Below are 16,725 nucleotides of genomic sequence, written 5' to 3'. Positions count from 1 at the left end.
GCCACTATCACCCAGCGGTTGCCATCTGAAGTACTCGGAAGGGGCCCATAAAGATCAACTCCGACCCGGTCAAAGGCCCGTCCTGGACAAGGCAATGGTTGCAGCGGAGCAGCTAAGGCATGAGGGGTATTCTTGCGGCGTTGGCAAGCGAGGCAGGAGCGGACATATTGACGGACGAATCGGTACATCCCACGCCAGTAATAACGAATTCGCAGGCGCGCGTACGTTTTTAGTACTCCTGCATGTGCGCATTGCGGGTCATCGTGAAACGCTGTACGTATGTCCGAACGTAGATGCCGAGGAACCACAAGTAACCATTTGCGCCCGTCCGAGAGGTAGTTACGGCGGTATAGGAGCCCGTCACGAACAGCGAAGTATTGTGCTGGGCGACGCAACGCACGGCCAGTAGAAGGTGCTGATGGGTCTGACAGAAAAGCCAGCATAGCAAGAATCCATGGATCCTTCTGCTGCTCCGAAAGCGTATCCGTGGTGGTGAGGGAGGACTCTCATATTCGTACTTTCTGATAATTGGGCTGGCCTGACAGTGGGGAGCGAGACAAGGCATCCGCGTCCGAATGTTTACGGCCAGAGCGGTACAGCACTCGAATATCATACTCTTGGAGGTGAAGCGCACATCGAGCGAGGCGACCTGAGGGATCTTTAAAGGACGACAGCCAGCAGAGTGCATGGTGGTCCATGATGACGTCGAACGGGCGGCCGTAGAGGTAAGGACGAAACTTAGTTATGGCCCAAATTATAGCCAGGCATTCTTCTTCTGTAAGTTTAGCTTTGTAATCCCACTTGTTATGCGCACTCACGGGGTCGTATGACGACGTCATGGTCGTCGTTGCCGTTGAAGACCGGAGGATCTCGTTGGCGTAGAGCACCGGAGCAGACGACAGGCGATGCCATGAGAGGATCGGGCTGCGCAGCATCCTGAGGCATGGCAGAAACGGTAGGGAGCGACCGGCTGTGGAGTTCCGGGTTTGGGCAGTACAATATATATATAATATTGACGCGTGTACTTATCTTTATCGGGCGACCACGTTTCACCGCCTAACAAATGTAATCGCACAGCGCTGGATGCGCCTGCATGTTTGCGAATTTTCTGGAAAGTTATCGATGCTTCCATCCGGCTGTCTGTTGTCGCCGAACCTTGTGTTATCTGATTTCATCGCGTGACGCGAATGGTGTAGAACTTTGTGGAAGGCACGCGGGTCCGAAGGATTAGTCTGGAACATTCGATGACTGCTGTATAAAAGCCGACGCACTTGACCCGCTGATCAGATTTCCGACGATCGCCGACCTTGTTCGCCGCTATCGTTGTGCTATAAGTGTAGCCTGTTCTTGTGGGCACAGGTTCGCCCAATAAAAGTTAGTTTTTGCCTTTCACAGTATCGCTACTGTGTTCTTAACGTCACCACCACGTGACAATATAGATATTGTGCTGGAGAAGAACGGCAGCAGGCACTGCTTCGAGAAAGACGACGACAACGGGTGGTTGGAAGCCTTGTGCCTGCGTTGCCGAAGCTCTGTGTCCTCTCGCTAAGTGCTCTGCTACCTGAGCGTATATATATATATATATATATATATATATATATATATATATATATATATATATATATATATATATATATATATATATATATATATGTATGCTTGAGTGAGTGAGTGAGTGAGTGAGTGAATAAACTTTATTGCAGGTCCGGCGAGGACGCGAACTCATCGCATACCCGGCTAGTCCCACGTCGGGACCGGCAGGTCTAGCTCACCGGCCCGGTCGCAGGCACGCCGGACGGCCAGGATTTGCTTTTCTAGAACGGGGCTACGCAGAAGCGAGTCCCACTCCTTGATGAACTTGAGGTATGTCGACCCACACTCCCAGAGCATGTGGAGAGTGGAGGTCTGGCCGCAGGACGGGCAGGCGTCGTCGCGATACACGTCGGGGTAAGCCTCATGGAGAGCGGACAGACACGGATATGTGCTGGTCTGTAGAAGCCTAAGCGAAACGGCTTGCGCCCTATTCAACTTGGGGTGAGGGGGTGGAAAGACCCTTCTGGACATGTAGAAATATTTAATAATCTCGTTGTGAGTAGCGGGAGCGTCCCTGTGACCGTAGAGAGGAGGGGGAGTCAGTGCTTCTTATAGAGGAAGCGCGGTCGGTGAGGTCACGCGCAGCCTCGTGAGCAGACTCATTGAGGTTCGGGGGAGCACCCTCGAACGACCCTACGTGAGCGGGAAACCAGTGAATTGAACGGTTTGTGAGAGCATATGGACTCGAGCCGCTAAGAAGACGAACAGCTTCTTTGGCGATGCAACCCTTCTGAAAAGCCCTAACTGCCGTTTTGGAATCACTATAGATTTCGGGCCCACGACCGTCTAGCAGGGTGAGGGCGATGGAGACTTGCTCGGCGACTCCGGGGTCTGAAGTGCGAATCGAGGCGCGATTGTAAATCTTGCCGCTCGAGTCGACCACAACGACGGCAAAGGTGTTCCTGTCACTGTACTCCGCGGCGTCGACGAAGCTTGCTCTAATGTCGTGTTGCTTGATCTGTTTGAGGATGGCTGCTGCTCTGGCCTTGCGTCTGCCCTCGTTGTGGACGGCATGAACGCTTCGGGGCACAGGGGCCGAACTTGTCTCGAATGCACCTAGGGATCGGGGTACTGACCATCGGAAATTCCGCAGGGTGGTAACCCAGCTCTTCGAGGATGCGTTTACCTGCCGCTGTGGTGGTCAGGCGACTGAGTTGCGCGCGTTCTTGGGCTTCAGCGATCTCCTCGGCTGTGTTATGTAGCCCCAGCTTCAAGAGATCCTCGGTATGAGTCCTGATGGGTAGCCCGAGAGCCCTCTTGACTGCTTTGCGGATGAGAACGTTGAGCTCGTCTCGCTCCACTCTGAGCCAGTTGCGCATCGAAATCGTGTACGTGAGGTGGCAGAGTACGAAGGCATTGATCAGCCTGAGAAGATTGTTTTCTTTCACGCCTCGATGCGGATTTGCGATTCTGCGTACGAGGCGGAAAGCGTTGTCCGTCTTTGCAATGATCTTGCGGAGAGCAGTTCCGTTCCCGCTTAACGCATGCACATGGTTAAACGCACATGTGCACAAGTGCTTATAGGCGCAGAAGCAAAGCATTGCGGCCATCCCACAAGCCCATCGACCCGCACTTTCTCTTCTTCGCAGACTTCATCCTTGCATCTTTGAAACTTCCTCCATGATTGACATGCCTGCCAACGCGACGTGTGCTGCGTTGTAGGTGCTAGACAGGAAGGTTGCTGGAGAGAAGCTGAAGGAGCAATGGCCTGTAGATTTACTTTGGGCAGTGTATGCTGTTGTTGCTGTTATCTTAGACACAAAGGAAAGACATATGAGAAGAGAGGAAGGAACAAGTGGGCAACTACAACCAGAAAGGGCACAGCATCTGCATACTACTAAAGGTGAGGAGAAAGAATTAAAAAATGGAAGAAAAAAATACGATGCGTCACATGACTAAAGCGAGACAGGAACAAAGAATACAGCATGGTACTTGGAACAGAACAAGATATGTAAGAGAATATCGCAGAAAATAGACAAGGAAAGAACATGCGGTAAATGTTACGTAGTTCGTGCGCCTTCCCTTTCCCTCCACTCTTTTCGTTCGCACAGAAAGCTCTGCGGAGACGTCGATTCTTCGCAAACTGGCTGCCAAGTCGAATGCTTACTTCAGTTTGCCGAGTCAATCACGCCTTGCTTCAGGTAAGCAAGACCCAGCTAAAGCGACGAAGAAAAAAACAAAATGAGCGAAACGATTGCAAAGCGTTCAAAAAAAAAAAAAAAGGAAGAGTGCTTGCGCTGCCGGAAATAGGTGACCGTAGGAAAATAATGCCGAGTGCTGCGGGAACCAGTCCCGCAAGAACAGCGTCCGTCGTCGCCACCGCGTTCTCTCGCTGGCCTCGCGTTTGCCTCGGCTTCCTGCGGTCGGTGGGGAGGTGGCTCCACCGTGCACTCGCAGTCGGGCAGCAAGGCAGATGCGCGCGCGCGCGCGCGTTTTCTGCTCATATTGTGCCTGCGGTGAAGATTGATGGCGAGCGCGGAATGGGCAGCGCGCGCGCAAATTGCCTGGGGCGGCGGCGGCGGCCAGTCTGCAGTAACCAGGGCGCGACATCCAGTCGAATTTGGGCGAAGCGTCCGCGGCATGCCTTGGCAACCTCTGGGCCGGCCGGCCGGCTCGCTGGCGAGGATGACAAAAGGGAAAAACTCGAGGTAGAGAGAGAGAATAGGGAATTGGGGAAAGCACGTAATCTTCCGCGTCGGCCAGTTTTCGCCGATGGCGCTTCGGTGGGTCTCTGTAAAGAGAGAGAGAGAGAAAGCAATGAATGAAAGTGCAGGGGATGGAAAGGGGAGAGCTGGGGTGCCTCATATGGTGGCGTAAGCGACGGCGTCAACCGTCGGTGGCATAATGCTGGCGGACCGCGACTCGCCCTGAAATATTTCCGTCTCGGCCAGCGGGAGGCCGAGCTCTACCCTCTCAGTATACAACCGCTCGCCCGCCTTCTGTGACCCTTTTGCCGTTTCTTAGTTCCTACCCGGCCGGAACCGAAAGTGTGGCATTAAATATGCAGTGCGTCCGCCCCAAAGCGACGTCACTTTTCCTAGCTGCGAAGACGGTGCCGCACGGGCGCAGAGCTCAGGGGAGGTGGCCTGTGAAGGGCATGTGCCGCCTGGCTTTTTTTTTTTTCTCGAGGCAACAAAGCTCTGCGCGCATGGTTTCGAGATATCCTACATTGCAGTGGGACGAGAACGAATCAAAGGCTAGAGAGTTTCAGTGGGTAAACTAGAGGTACATGGCAATCGAACCTGCCTTTTTATTTGATTTCTCTTGTTTTCTTTCTATTCTCTTCGGGTATTCGTACACGGGTTTCGCAACAGATGGGCTGTCACGAGTGAAAGTTAGGACACTCCCGGTTCCATGTTGTTTCCAGATTGAAGCTCATACGCCCAGTGTTAGCCAACTCAACTCTCCATTTTTTCCTGTGACCCCCTTTGTCTTTCTCATTTTTTTTTTTAGATTCCATTGGTGCTGGTGTCACAACGAAGACGCCTCGAATAGTATAACCACACAGTCAAAAAAGACGATACCTATGCGTTCATGCTGATGTGCTCTAATTTGGCAAGCCCACACAAAAAAGCGATATATGTGCGAGAAACAATATAGAAATAAAAGCAGGAAAATATGGCATATATATATGCATTGAGTCATGAGACTATAGAAAAAGACGATATCGCATCGGAAGTATAGCCAGACATTTTGTGACAACGCCTCGTCACTTCAGTGTTAAATTATTGGTAAGTAAAGCATAGCGGGCGAAGCAGCTTTGGTAACTCACTCCGTAGTCTAGAACATTTCGATACTCCACCTCTACTAAAAAAAATTGGTATCAACGCCATTCTTCGACAAAATAAGTCACTGCGCAACATAGACACTCCAACGCAATGCTTGAGAAGCGCGGTGTCTTTATTCAGTACGGAGGATGCGCTGTGCTCAGCTTGGTGGAGTAGAGGAAGAGCCTCCAGCCAAAGATTGTCTGAGAACATAGGGGGTCAGTGATGAGCCCACAAGTTCGACGTGGGGCGGCATTGCAACAATATTTTCATGGCATTTCAATTTCTTCCCACATGCTGTGATGGGCCACTTTGGAGCGTAAGTACGCAATACGTTCCCAAAGGCTACCATCGATGTTCGAGTGATAAGCAGCGAATACAGTATCTTTCTTCGCAAACTACCGTTTTAAAGTAGCAAAACGAAAATAGACACACCGTTAAAAATAGTTGCATCATCGCACGAGGGTCCTGGTAAATGTTTACATGCCCTTAACGTTAGCGTCACATATTACGGGTCAAGGTTAGCAATGAGGAGATAAGGAGGACGGAAAAGTTACGACGGATACTTTTTTTGAAACTTATTAAAGGGTCATTCGCATAGGAAACAAAAAGTCATTCTCGCGGAACTAGCTCGCCGATGTACAGTACGCCATTAGATTAAAAGTGTGGTCTATGTATAATATGCTAGGTTCTGTTTATTGCGTTATGCATAACTAGCAATACAGCAAAATAACAATTCTGAGCCACGCTATTAGGAACGAAGCTAGCGCAATATCCATGTGATCCCAATGCCCCACCTGTTCTGTGGTGTGCGCTTTGTTGTGTTAGGCGGCGGGCGTGGGTGATCACTTTGAGAGTTTGAAGAGGACGGCGCAATCCGAGAACGCTGCCTCGCTCTGAGATTTGAACGCTTCTAACCATCGCGTGGTCAAAATTAGGTCGCGTAGCCCTCGACTCTCTGAAATACGAGTGGTTCCGTTCAGCGAAATGGTATAGAAAGCAATTTTTACGAATTTCTACCGGTATCGGCAAATCAACGGTGACATGTGCTCCACAAGATGTATACTAGGCACGCAGACATCGAAATGTTGGCACGTACCTGTTGTTTACAAACGTATACACACAATCTTTCTTTTTAACAGTACGTGACTTGGTTTGTTCCACGTTTCCTTCCCGAACTTGACACTGCGTGAAGGATGTTTAATCGACCTGTACTTGTTCGTCTTCTCTTTTCCTTTAACTTCTCTCTATCTCTAAATTTGACATCGACCGAACCCACTCGTTCGTCAACGTGAGCCTGGTGTACAAACGGGGTAACTCAATACTCTGGCCTCCTTCGGCGTTTTCCGCAGATCGGACGTAGAAGTCCGGTCACGTCGCGCTTGTCTTACAAACCACTCGGAAGATCGGTTTGTCTGTGCGCGTTCCTGTCCTTACCCATCTACACTTCCAACTTTGACTCGATTCCGGCTCTTTCTTTTCTTTTTCTCAGAGCTGCAAAGGGGGACCAGGCGCAGTGACACGAAACACTTAGGCTCATGAAAGCTTTTCTCGTTTTGGGAAACGTTCGAGAAAAAAGAGCCACGTCTAGCTTATTAGCAAGCGTGTACCACTCGCTTTAGCAACAAGATGTCTACTCGACGGCGTCTGCCTGTCCTTGCAGATGACTGTAGCAATATATATATATATATATATATATATATATATATATATATATATATATATATATCCTCTGCAGTAGTGAACTGATTCAATGAGCGTAGCGAACGTGGTGTTTTTGCACATGAATTCCTAGGCGATGTGGACATACTTTGCCACAGAAGACTAGCGAATAAAAAATCGTTCATTAAATTTTTTATTATAGCCTTGTGGGTAGTTGTTTATATGACAAACCTGAACACACACACACAGACACACACACACACACACATATGTATATATATATATATATATATATATATATATATATATATATATATATATATATATATATATATATATATATATATATATATATATATATATATATATATATATATATATATATATATATACACGAGGTAAGCGAAGACGAATACGAATAGTTAGACTGTTATATTTCATTGTTATTCTGAAATCTATTCGTTAAAAGGAAATATTTCACAACAACCGACTGTTACAGTCTGGTTACTCTTCTCTGTCTGCTGAACGAAGTGTCGTAAATTATAAGACTTAAAACAAGGACAATACCTTTCGAAGCAATGCAGAAACAATATCCGTAATGCAAGCTTTGTTTTCGGTGTTGCGGGGAATATGGTGGCGCTGGCTAACACACCTTGGGCTAGATCTTGTACACACGCATGACTACTCAAGAATGTCGGAAGGGCCGTCGCCATAGCACAATTGCTAGTGCAACAAGCACGTAACGCGGAGGAGGTGTGTTGGGTTCCCATCTGCAGCAAAATGTTTCCTTTTTCCCTGCACTTTAATTTCACTTTAGCTTATATTTCGACATTTCAATCAGAAACTACAAATAATTTCTCGTATGCTTTTCTTTTCCTTATTATATGTTGGCTTTATATGGATGTTAGTCATGTGACTAACCAAAATCAGGCCCCTCGGTTCCCCTTCTTCTCGTCTATTACATGACAACCGGTTATCTTTTGCTTGTGGTTTTTTCCCTTGGTGTTTCTTGCGGTCTCTAAAACTCTTTCTTTTATGCTAAAACCATTGATGTTTCCTTGTAACAGGCCCTTTTTTGTGTCTGCAACACTGAAATGCCTAATTAGCTTTGTTTATTTTCTTTTCTTTTCACTTTTGATAGTTTTTCCACGACCATTTGTTTAGCGTTTGCAAAGCCAGTCATTCAGCACCCCGTCATTCTTGGCAAGCCCGTTTTCAACCTGGCTCTAAATATGTTGAGTGGCTATTCGTGCAGTTCTTTTAAGTACAATTATAGTGATCATTAGTTTAAAATAAATCTACATTTTGACTGTTATCAAATTATACCGAAAGAAAGGTTCTTGCTGTAAGTAAATGCATGTGAGATTGACTACTCGATTCTACATTGAATACTTACTATTTGTATTCGATTCGTATTCGAAAATAGTTTTTATTCGCCCACCTCTAATATATATATTCGCGTGTGCGTGTTCATGCGTGTGTTCGTGTGTGTTTGTTGTCCCCGTTTGTGATTATTGCAGCTTCTGCACACGGTTCACGCAAGAAACATAACGAGAATCTAGACCAAAGAACTATGGTTTCCTCTGCGACGATGGAAACAAGCATAAGATAAAGTGAACTGGAGGAAAATAATCACCATATTTTTGCTCGCCCGCTAAATATTTGCTGCAATGTGAAGCTGGTTTACTGAAAAAATGTACATATAAATATTTCACTAAATTCTAAGCCTATTGTTTCCGCGGGCGGTGCAACGCCGCAAGAAGTTGCTGATGAGAGAGCACTTGTGAGGCTTTAAGATTCTAAATGTGTCCATTGTTAGCATACATACTGATGCACATGTTGCCCTGCGCCACAACGAGATCCACGCTATTGAGTATCTGCTCGCATTCGCCCTTTGTCGTGCGTCCTTTCCAAGGCGGCCTGGTGTATAATGATTCACAATTCTGTTATGCACCACAGTTTGTTCAGTTTCGTACAATAGGTGGTGTCGAAGTCCACCTCGCAGCAACCGCTTCCTCGGAGTAACGGAAACACATCTCGAAAGCTATGCTCCTGGAGGCTGCATAGACCGGAAGCGATTGCATGAGCCGGAAACACGTGTTGACCGCCACGTTTCGCACACAAACTGTGATCTGTGGTAACGTCAACTAGATGCGAGTAAATTGCTGATAGATTAAGTACGTGCCGAGAGAAAGAGAGGGGCAGGAGAAGGCTGGGGAGACGGAGGTCACTAGCTGTGCATACACTCATACAATTGGTCAATGAGGCCCAGTCGATTACAAAAAATTATATTATGTAGACAAGCCGCACACTCTCCCCCTATGTACGGTAGCAAACTGAATGTTTGCCTGGTTGACCTGCCTTTTTCTCTCTCATGCTCAGAGAGACTTATACTTGAGCTCATAGAGATTTGAGCTGGTGTTGAGGACAGAAAACGATACTTAACTATTTGGCTCAAGAGTTTTAACGTCCTAAAGGCACAAAAATGCAATGGCTCCTAGCCCCGTATGGCAGAGATTACAAGCACCCAGCAAAGTGAAGCGATCAGTGCTTGAATTCTTGCTAATCACGCTAACAACATACAGAACACCATGTCAAAAATTGTCGTCATCAATGGCTCATACCCCCAAGCAAGCAAAAAGTGCGATGACTCATAGTCCCGTAAGGATCATGGCTACTCACTTTGCAGGAATTAGCTGTGATAACACTACCCCTCTTGTCATTGTCGGTTATTTCAATGTGGATGTGTCGGTACCGAAAAGGTAGCGGTTTACGCGTTCCGTGCTGCATGCAGACATATCCCTTGCGATGCCACACCGATCCGGCCCAACCGACCACCCAGCGGCGTACGTGCATCGATTTGACATTATCAAAGAATGTGATTGCAGCTGCGAGTGAAATAATGACCACCGATCAAGACAATAAATGAGTATGCGTACCTTTCGTCACAATGACCATCCATCAAGAGAATAAATGAGTTCGCACCTTTGTTCAAAATTATGTGTCACCTCCGTGGCGTGTGCTAAACAGCTTCGTTGGTCAACCACATTCACAGAGTGCTATGGCTCATGATTTTTTCTCTCGCTCGCTTCTTCTTTTTTATCTTTCTTTTTCTTTTCTTTTTCTTTTCTTCTCTCTCTCTCTCTCTCTTTTGCTGATAAACACAACCTTTGTATGATGTAGCCTGCTATTGTTGCCACAATTGTACTAACCTCCCGACAGCTTTTATTACGGGACCTCCGATTCTGGATTTATACATTACCTGTGTTTTATGTGTACTACTGATGAAATGTTCTAATGGATGAAGAGCATCGCTTTGTATTAGGGTGCTTCACACCAACGAACTTGGTCACATTTATGACCCATGCTTCCAGTGTGCTATATCTACATAGCAGGCCTCAATTAGACGCGCTCTGCTTTGACTTAAGTAAAGCATTCGATGTAGCTTGCCACGAGCTTTTCATCACAAAGCTCACGCCAATGTACATACCCTCTTCCATCACTGCCCTGGTATCTAATTAACTAAGCAATAGATAGTGCTTCGCTGACATTAATGGACAAAACCATCTTAGCTATGAGGCCACTAGAGGAGTTCCTTAACGATCCATTCTTGGTATTTTTTCCTTCCTACCATTCATTAGTGAGTTTTCGTCAGCACTTCAACACTATTCATTACTTCTATATGCTTATGACTTATTAAGATTGTCAAATGTTTTCGCGACTGCATTGACCTCCAAAAGGACATCTTTTCGCGCTCAAACTAGTGCAGAGACAATAAGTAACTATTAAATGCTTCCGAAACAATGATATTGACTTTTACATGCAGAACACACAGTGTGCAATTTTAATACACCGTGTGGGTATCCATTGCCCAGGGTCGATGAAATAAAAGATCTTGGAGTGTACTTCGACAAAACGCTAAGCTTCTCTTCACTAAATGTGCAAAGCAATGTGTCCTTCGTACTCTTGGTATTATTTGCCGTGTATGGCATGACTTCCACTCCACTGTTGCTTTTCTGAAATTGTATTTTACTGTGTGCCTTCCACCACTAGAGTATGCCTCTTTAGTTTGAGGTGGAACGTGCAAATCTAATTTTGACCTCGTTGAACGCGTGCAGAATAAATTTATATCTATTTTCAAGCACCGCTTTTGCTGTACTGGCGACTATAGTCCAGCCCACTAAAATATGCCTCAACTCACACCTCTAAAATCAAGACGTATTAAATCAGAGCTTCTGTTCCCCAATAAGGTGGTCCATGGCTATATATGCATTGTTCAAAGCTTCTTGATCATATGCAACTTTTTGCGCCGCAGTATACCAGGCAGCATTGTGCGCTTTCTACGCGGCATTATGGCGTTAGAGACTGTCCAATGGCTCGATTCCAAAAAAAAAAACAATAAGTATCATGCCTTTTTTGACATTTCAGAGCTCACTTCCTGTGTTTTGTATACATGTAGGTAATCATATTGTATGATTGCCTACCTTTTACGTCGCCTATTATGTTTCCCTATTTTTCTAGGTTTATCTCATTGATTTGTCCACCACATTTATTTGTCTTCTTTGTACATTATGTGTCGCGTATTACTCTTTAGGTGCACGAGTACGAAGGCTCCGTAGCTATTCCGCGGAACTATAACAGACATGTTATTTATTTATTTATTTATTTATTTATTTATTTATTTATTTATTTATTTATTTATTTATTTATTTATTTATTTATTGTATGTAATCGCACTGACCTGCTTATTTTCAAACTCCTTCAGGGTAACCCCACCTGCCCCAAACACATATTACGTTTCGTATTACGCGCAAGATCACCAAGGAACATATCAGACCTTTCCGTGTTCCTGCCTCTCGTCACCAAATACTCAGAGGTCCAAATACAAAGTCTTCATGATGTCGATCTCTTTTATAACTCATTGTCATTGTTATTTTCCGAGCGTGGCGTTATTTCATAGTTTCACACATTCAATTGCACTTCTCCTCCTTTTTCTCTTGTATTTCATTTACGTTTTATTGTATGTACACCATTCTTTTCATAATTGTTCTTTTTATTCATTGTGTTTGTGTCCTGTAGCTCTTTTCTTTAATGTACGTGTGCGCCAGCACCCAAACCTCAGCGTTGTTTCTAGGCAAGTTGATTGATTGATTGATTGATTGATTGATTGATTGATTGATTGATTGATTGATTGATTGATTGATTGATTGATTGATTGATTGATTGATTGATTGACTGATCGATCGATCGATCGATCGATTGATTTATAATCCACATTTCGCAGCGTTCATCTGGAGCTAAATCTCGCTGGCCACTCACCCCTGGTATGTAGTCAAGCGTTAACAAGCGTGGAACAACCTTCCTTTCGGCTCTGTCGCGTTAGCTCAGTGGCTATGTCCTTACGCTGCTGAACACGAAGTCACGCGTTCGATACCGCCCGTGGCACCCGAATTGCTATATGGGCGGAATGCAAAAATGCTCGTTTACTACATTTAGTGCGCATGAAAGAACCCCAGGTCAGCAGAATTTATACGGTGTCCATCAGATCGGGGCTTTGACACCCGTAAAGCAGCTGAAATTAATGTTTTTACGCCCCCTCCCCCCCCCCCCCCGTTCCTTCTGCATTTGAATTGAACTCCTACCGCAGTGGTCACTGAATTCATATTTGTGGCTTGTAGCTACGTTGCCGAACTGAGTGCGCGCAAATGAATCTGGATCGCGTGTCCTGTTTATGGGCGCTTAGGTTGCGGCCACATGCATGAGCTAGCGCATGAACGCTAGAAGTGAGCCAAGACTGCTAACATTTATCAGCTGTAACTGTGATCAGATGTCTCTGCGCGGAACTCCAGGAATATTACTCTAGCAATCGTGGTTTCCTGTTCCTCACAAAGCAACGTTCGGCAAGCGGGAAAATTGCTCAGGGATTCTCATTGAAAAGTCTTTCTTAATATGGCGGCAGTGCAACAGCCTCTTGCTAGCGCTCCTAGCGCGTAAATGTGAGCACAATTATCTCTCAAGCTGTGCTTTTATTATGCAATAAAACAAACTACCACATTAACATTAGGGCAAAAAATATACGAACTCCCATATTTTTACGTACTGTGATAATTACGGTGGTTAGCAGAAATGTGAAACTCACGAACATGCAGCGCCATCTGTGCACTAGGCAAAGAAACAGCGCTGCACCTGTTCTAAAGAATGCCAGAGAAATGCAAAAGGGACTCGAGCAGCGCGGTGGTCGGTGAGGTGTTTCTTCGCTGTGATTTTGTTTTCTTCCTCTCGCTAATGATCACCGTTTGATAGCCAGGTAGCCTTCCATTGTCTCTCGCTCGCAAGAATGCCGCTGGCGCAGCTTGTCGTCGCAACAACAATAGCGGCGAGGTAACCGGGTCAGCTGTGGGAAACGCGACTCCCACAGGTCCGCTACGACATGCAAGCCGAGTTCTACGTGCGAGCCACGGGCTCTTGAGTGCGGTGCCGGCTGAAAATATGCTCAAGAAACGCCGATAGCGCACGCTGCATCCACGGGTGTGGGCCACGGCCACAACAGGATGCTCTTTGCTGGTAAGTGCACCTAGCGTGGGCTGCGTTTTCTGTGCTGTAAGCCGTTCGCTTTCAAATACGATGCGGACTAGCTGAGCCGTGGCCATAGTGCGCGCAATTTTTATATACATTGTTTACTGTTTACATCCATTGTTTTTCATACATTGCATACATTGCTCATACATTGCTCGGCGCTCAGTCATTTTTGCTGCATTGTGTATGGCGATGGTCTTTTGAAGTTTGCGTGTAATGTGCGGACGTTATCGTTCACGTAAAGAGTGGTGCCGTACGGGTGGCCACCGCCCATGCACTCCACGAGTCGCAACTTTACAGCTCCGTAGCGCGCGGCATTTAATGCCTGCGGCGCCGTCAAGGGGTAGTAACCATCGCCGCGTTTTGTTGCGTGCGCAGAGGTAACTGCGGCGATAAAGCCCGTGGTTACTCGTCGGCGCTGCAATTTTAGTCGTCGGCGCTGCAATTCGTAACGACGATTTGACTGGTATAGCGATGTTTGAAAAACTAGCGCTCATCGTTTCGTAGGCGGAGGTTTTGATGGGGTAGCAAATGAACCTTGCACTTTCACTTCCAGGCCCCGGCGCCATATCTCTCTGGCGTCACGGAATTGACTGCTTCATCACCCATTTGAGCATTCCTTGGGCAGGATAAGGTCACTGTAAATCGCGATATTGGGTTTTCATTGGTTTTATAATTCAGCGAAGAATATTTTTTTTTTCAGATTGTTAGGTATTCTCGTGCGATATAGTGTAAGAGGATGACTTCACAAGTAGCTAATGAGAGAATTTCAAAGGGACGTCACCAATCGTCCTTAGGGTTAGGGACAGAGCTCACGGAATGAAGCGCGTCAGGGAGCGTTCAGTAGAACCCTGCATAGGCGCAAAGTACTCGGGAATACTGTGTCATGTCGCTAGGAATCTGGCCACCAAAGGTGACGCGGATTCCGATCTAAGTGTACGCGCCAAAATTACGTCGATGTGACACGAACCGCAGCCCTAAATCAGCCCTAAATTTAGTCAGCCCTAAATTGACGCGTTTCATTCCGTGAGCACGGTCCATCCTAACATGCTAAACGTTGTCTCATGGCAAGACTGGTGTAATCGCCAAATCTAGAATTCCAGTAGACACTTCTAAATTTTTCTAGTGTCCCTTTAAACGCAGTGCGCTCTCGAGTTGTTGCTTAGCATGGGCGATTCGCGTGACATGTTTCTCTCTGACATACTTATTGTTAAAATTCTAATCAATAGGTTCATTAGCTGTCAGCGGCGTTACTCCAGTATCGCTCTTATTTAATTAAATTGTAAAGGTTAGATGTTGCATTTATAGGGCGCCTTAGCCGGGCTATACGTCCTATGTTGCAGTCTTGTAACGAACTGTATTTGTTTGGGCAGCGATAACTAATATGTTATGGCGGGTTGATCGATCCTTGGCCTGTTTGATCGGTGTCTGTCTGCGACGCCTGTACATAGAAAACGTGTAATTGACAAATTGCCTTGGTTGAAAGGCCACCTCAAGAACTTCGAAAGATAAAGATGACCTTGTTTATTGCACCACGATATAATGATGCTTTTAACAACTTTAAAGTGTCGTGGAATTGAAGGTAGCAGGTGCTGTGTGTGGTCAGCGTTGCTATAGAGGAAGCCACATAATTGTGAAATAAAGAAAAAGATTGAAAGAACGTTTTCAACACGAATTTTTGGATGCCGCTCGCGGAGGTCCCCCAGCTGCACACTGCAGCCTATACATGTATAGACCTACATGTTGAACCGCGATCTCGCTGCCGTTAGGGAAACAGGCCTCTTCGTTGTATATATTCGCAAGCACATATATGCCTTTTGGGAGGTGGTATATATAAACGAAACTAAACGTTCTCTCGGAAGAACGCTCCCTTCACGATTATAACGAACGCCCCGACTTCCAAACCCACGTACTCACCCCGCCTGTCCCTGTTTGAATGCTCTTTCGCGAAACTAACGAGAGAGGAAGGCTTTTCAGAATCTAGTGGCCGCTCGACAACCGCCCATTCGTGGCGCGGTGCATCCGGCTAGCGCAGACGACTTTATTCCTTTGTTTGCTTGCTCTCTTTCTTTCTTTCTTTCGCGTCTGCACATTCTGCGCGCTTATGCTACATTTCATGCATAGCAGGAGCAACGCCACAAAGCAGGGCTTCGTGCGAATAGTAGTTTTTTCATGCCGAATCGAATACGAATCCAATAGTGTCAGAAGCGAGTCGAGTCAAATATCGAGTATTTTTCGAAAACTTTCCGGACATTCTACAGCCTTTCTCATCGATAATATCAAACAATTTGATATTCACAACATTAGAAAATTCCTATCATTACACTGCACATTATAGAACATGCTTTGTTTTAAGCACAGAGAGAACATTAGGAACAATTAAGCAGTTCGTTCGCTCGCTCGGTGTTCTTTGGACATAAGTGGTCGTGGATTATCATATGAAACTTAGAAAGGCAGCCTTGGTGGCATGGTTAGTATCTGTGTATACATTCGCGACCAAATCAGAAATGCGTGCTGTCTGCTGCATCTACAAAGGGCACATGTACCAAGCACTACCCACTGCTAATGGCGGGTCTTAAACGCACGCACGCACGCAAAATACATTCTGTTGCGAATGACTGTGTTCATAGTCTGAAAAATCTGGGTCTGGCTGTCTGGGCGACGCAGCGTGCCGTAGTACATTATATCCACTATAGATGGAATAAACCTTATCGCATTTTTGCTGCAATTTTGTTCGATAGTGTGCAGACGACGACGTGAATATGCGAAAACTATTTTAAAAAATTCGGATCTTTTAACATTCAATATTTGATTCGCGAACCAATTAGAATATTGACTATTCCATGCGAACACCGAAACGAATAGGACAGTGTTCGATTCGTTATTCGAAAGTTTGTAATATTCAGACGCCCCCACTACTTCTTTCACACCCGCCGTGGTTGCTCAGTGGCTATGGTGTTGGGCTGCTGAGCACGAGGTCGCGGGATCGAATCCCGGCCACGGCGGCCGCATTTTGATGGGGGCGAAATGCGAAAACACCCGTGTACTTAGATTTAGGTGCACGTTAAAGAACCCCAGGTGGTCGAAATTTCCGGAGTCCTCCACTACGGCGTGCCTCATAATCAGA

At 46.1% G+C, this 16,725-nt stretch overlaps 1 protein-coding gene across 2 annotated transcripts in view; it reads left to right on the top strand.

Moving 5' to 3' along the window:
* Positions 1-1,711: 1,711 nt before the first annotated feature.
* The window catches only part of LOC126521456 (beta-1,4-mannosyl-glycoprotein 4-beta-N-acetylglucosaminyltransferase-like), a 32,745-nt gene continuing 17,731 nt past the window's right edge, over positions 1,712-16,725 (top strand). The window contains exon 1 of one of the 2 annotated variants that reach the window (XM_055066026.2): positions 1,712-1,863. Coding sequence is in view for 1 of the 2 variants with exons in the window: in XM_050170159.3 (XP_050026116.2) it covers positions 13,574-13,586 (13 nt within the window). In the remaining variant the exon portion in view is untranslated. Of the gene's footprint in view, positions 1,864-13,214; positions 13,587-16,725 lie in introns of those variants that run through there. The other variant, XM_050170159.3, reaches the window with a different exon arrangement.

The sequence above is a fragment of the Dermacentor andersoni genome, chromosome 6 (assembly GCF_023375885.2).
Source record: "Dermacentor andersoni chromosome 6, qqDerAnde1_hic_scaffold, whole genome shotgun sequence".
Taxonomy (NCBI): domain Eukaryota; kingdom Metazoa; phylum Arthropoda; class Arachnida; order Ixodida; family Ixodidae; genus Dermacentor; species Dermacentor andersoni.
The sequence above is the reverse complement of the archived record's forward strand: the minus strand, read 5'-3'. Positions and strand labels throughout refer to the sequence as shown.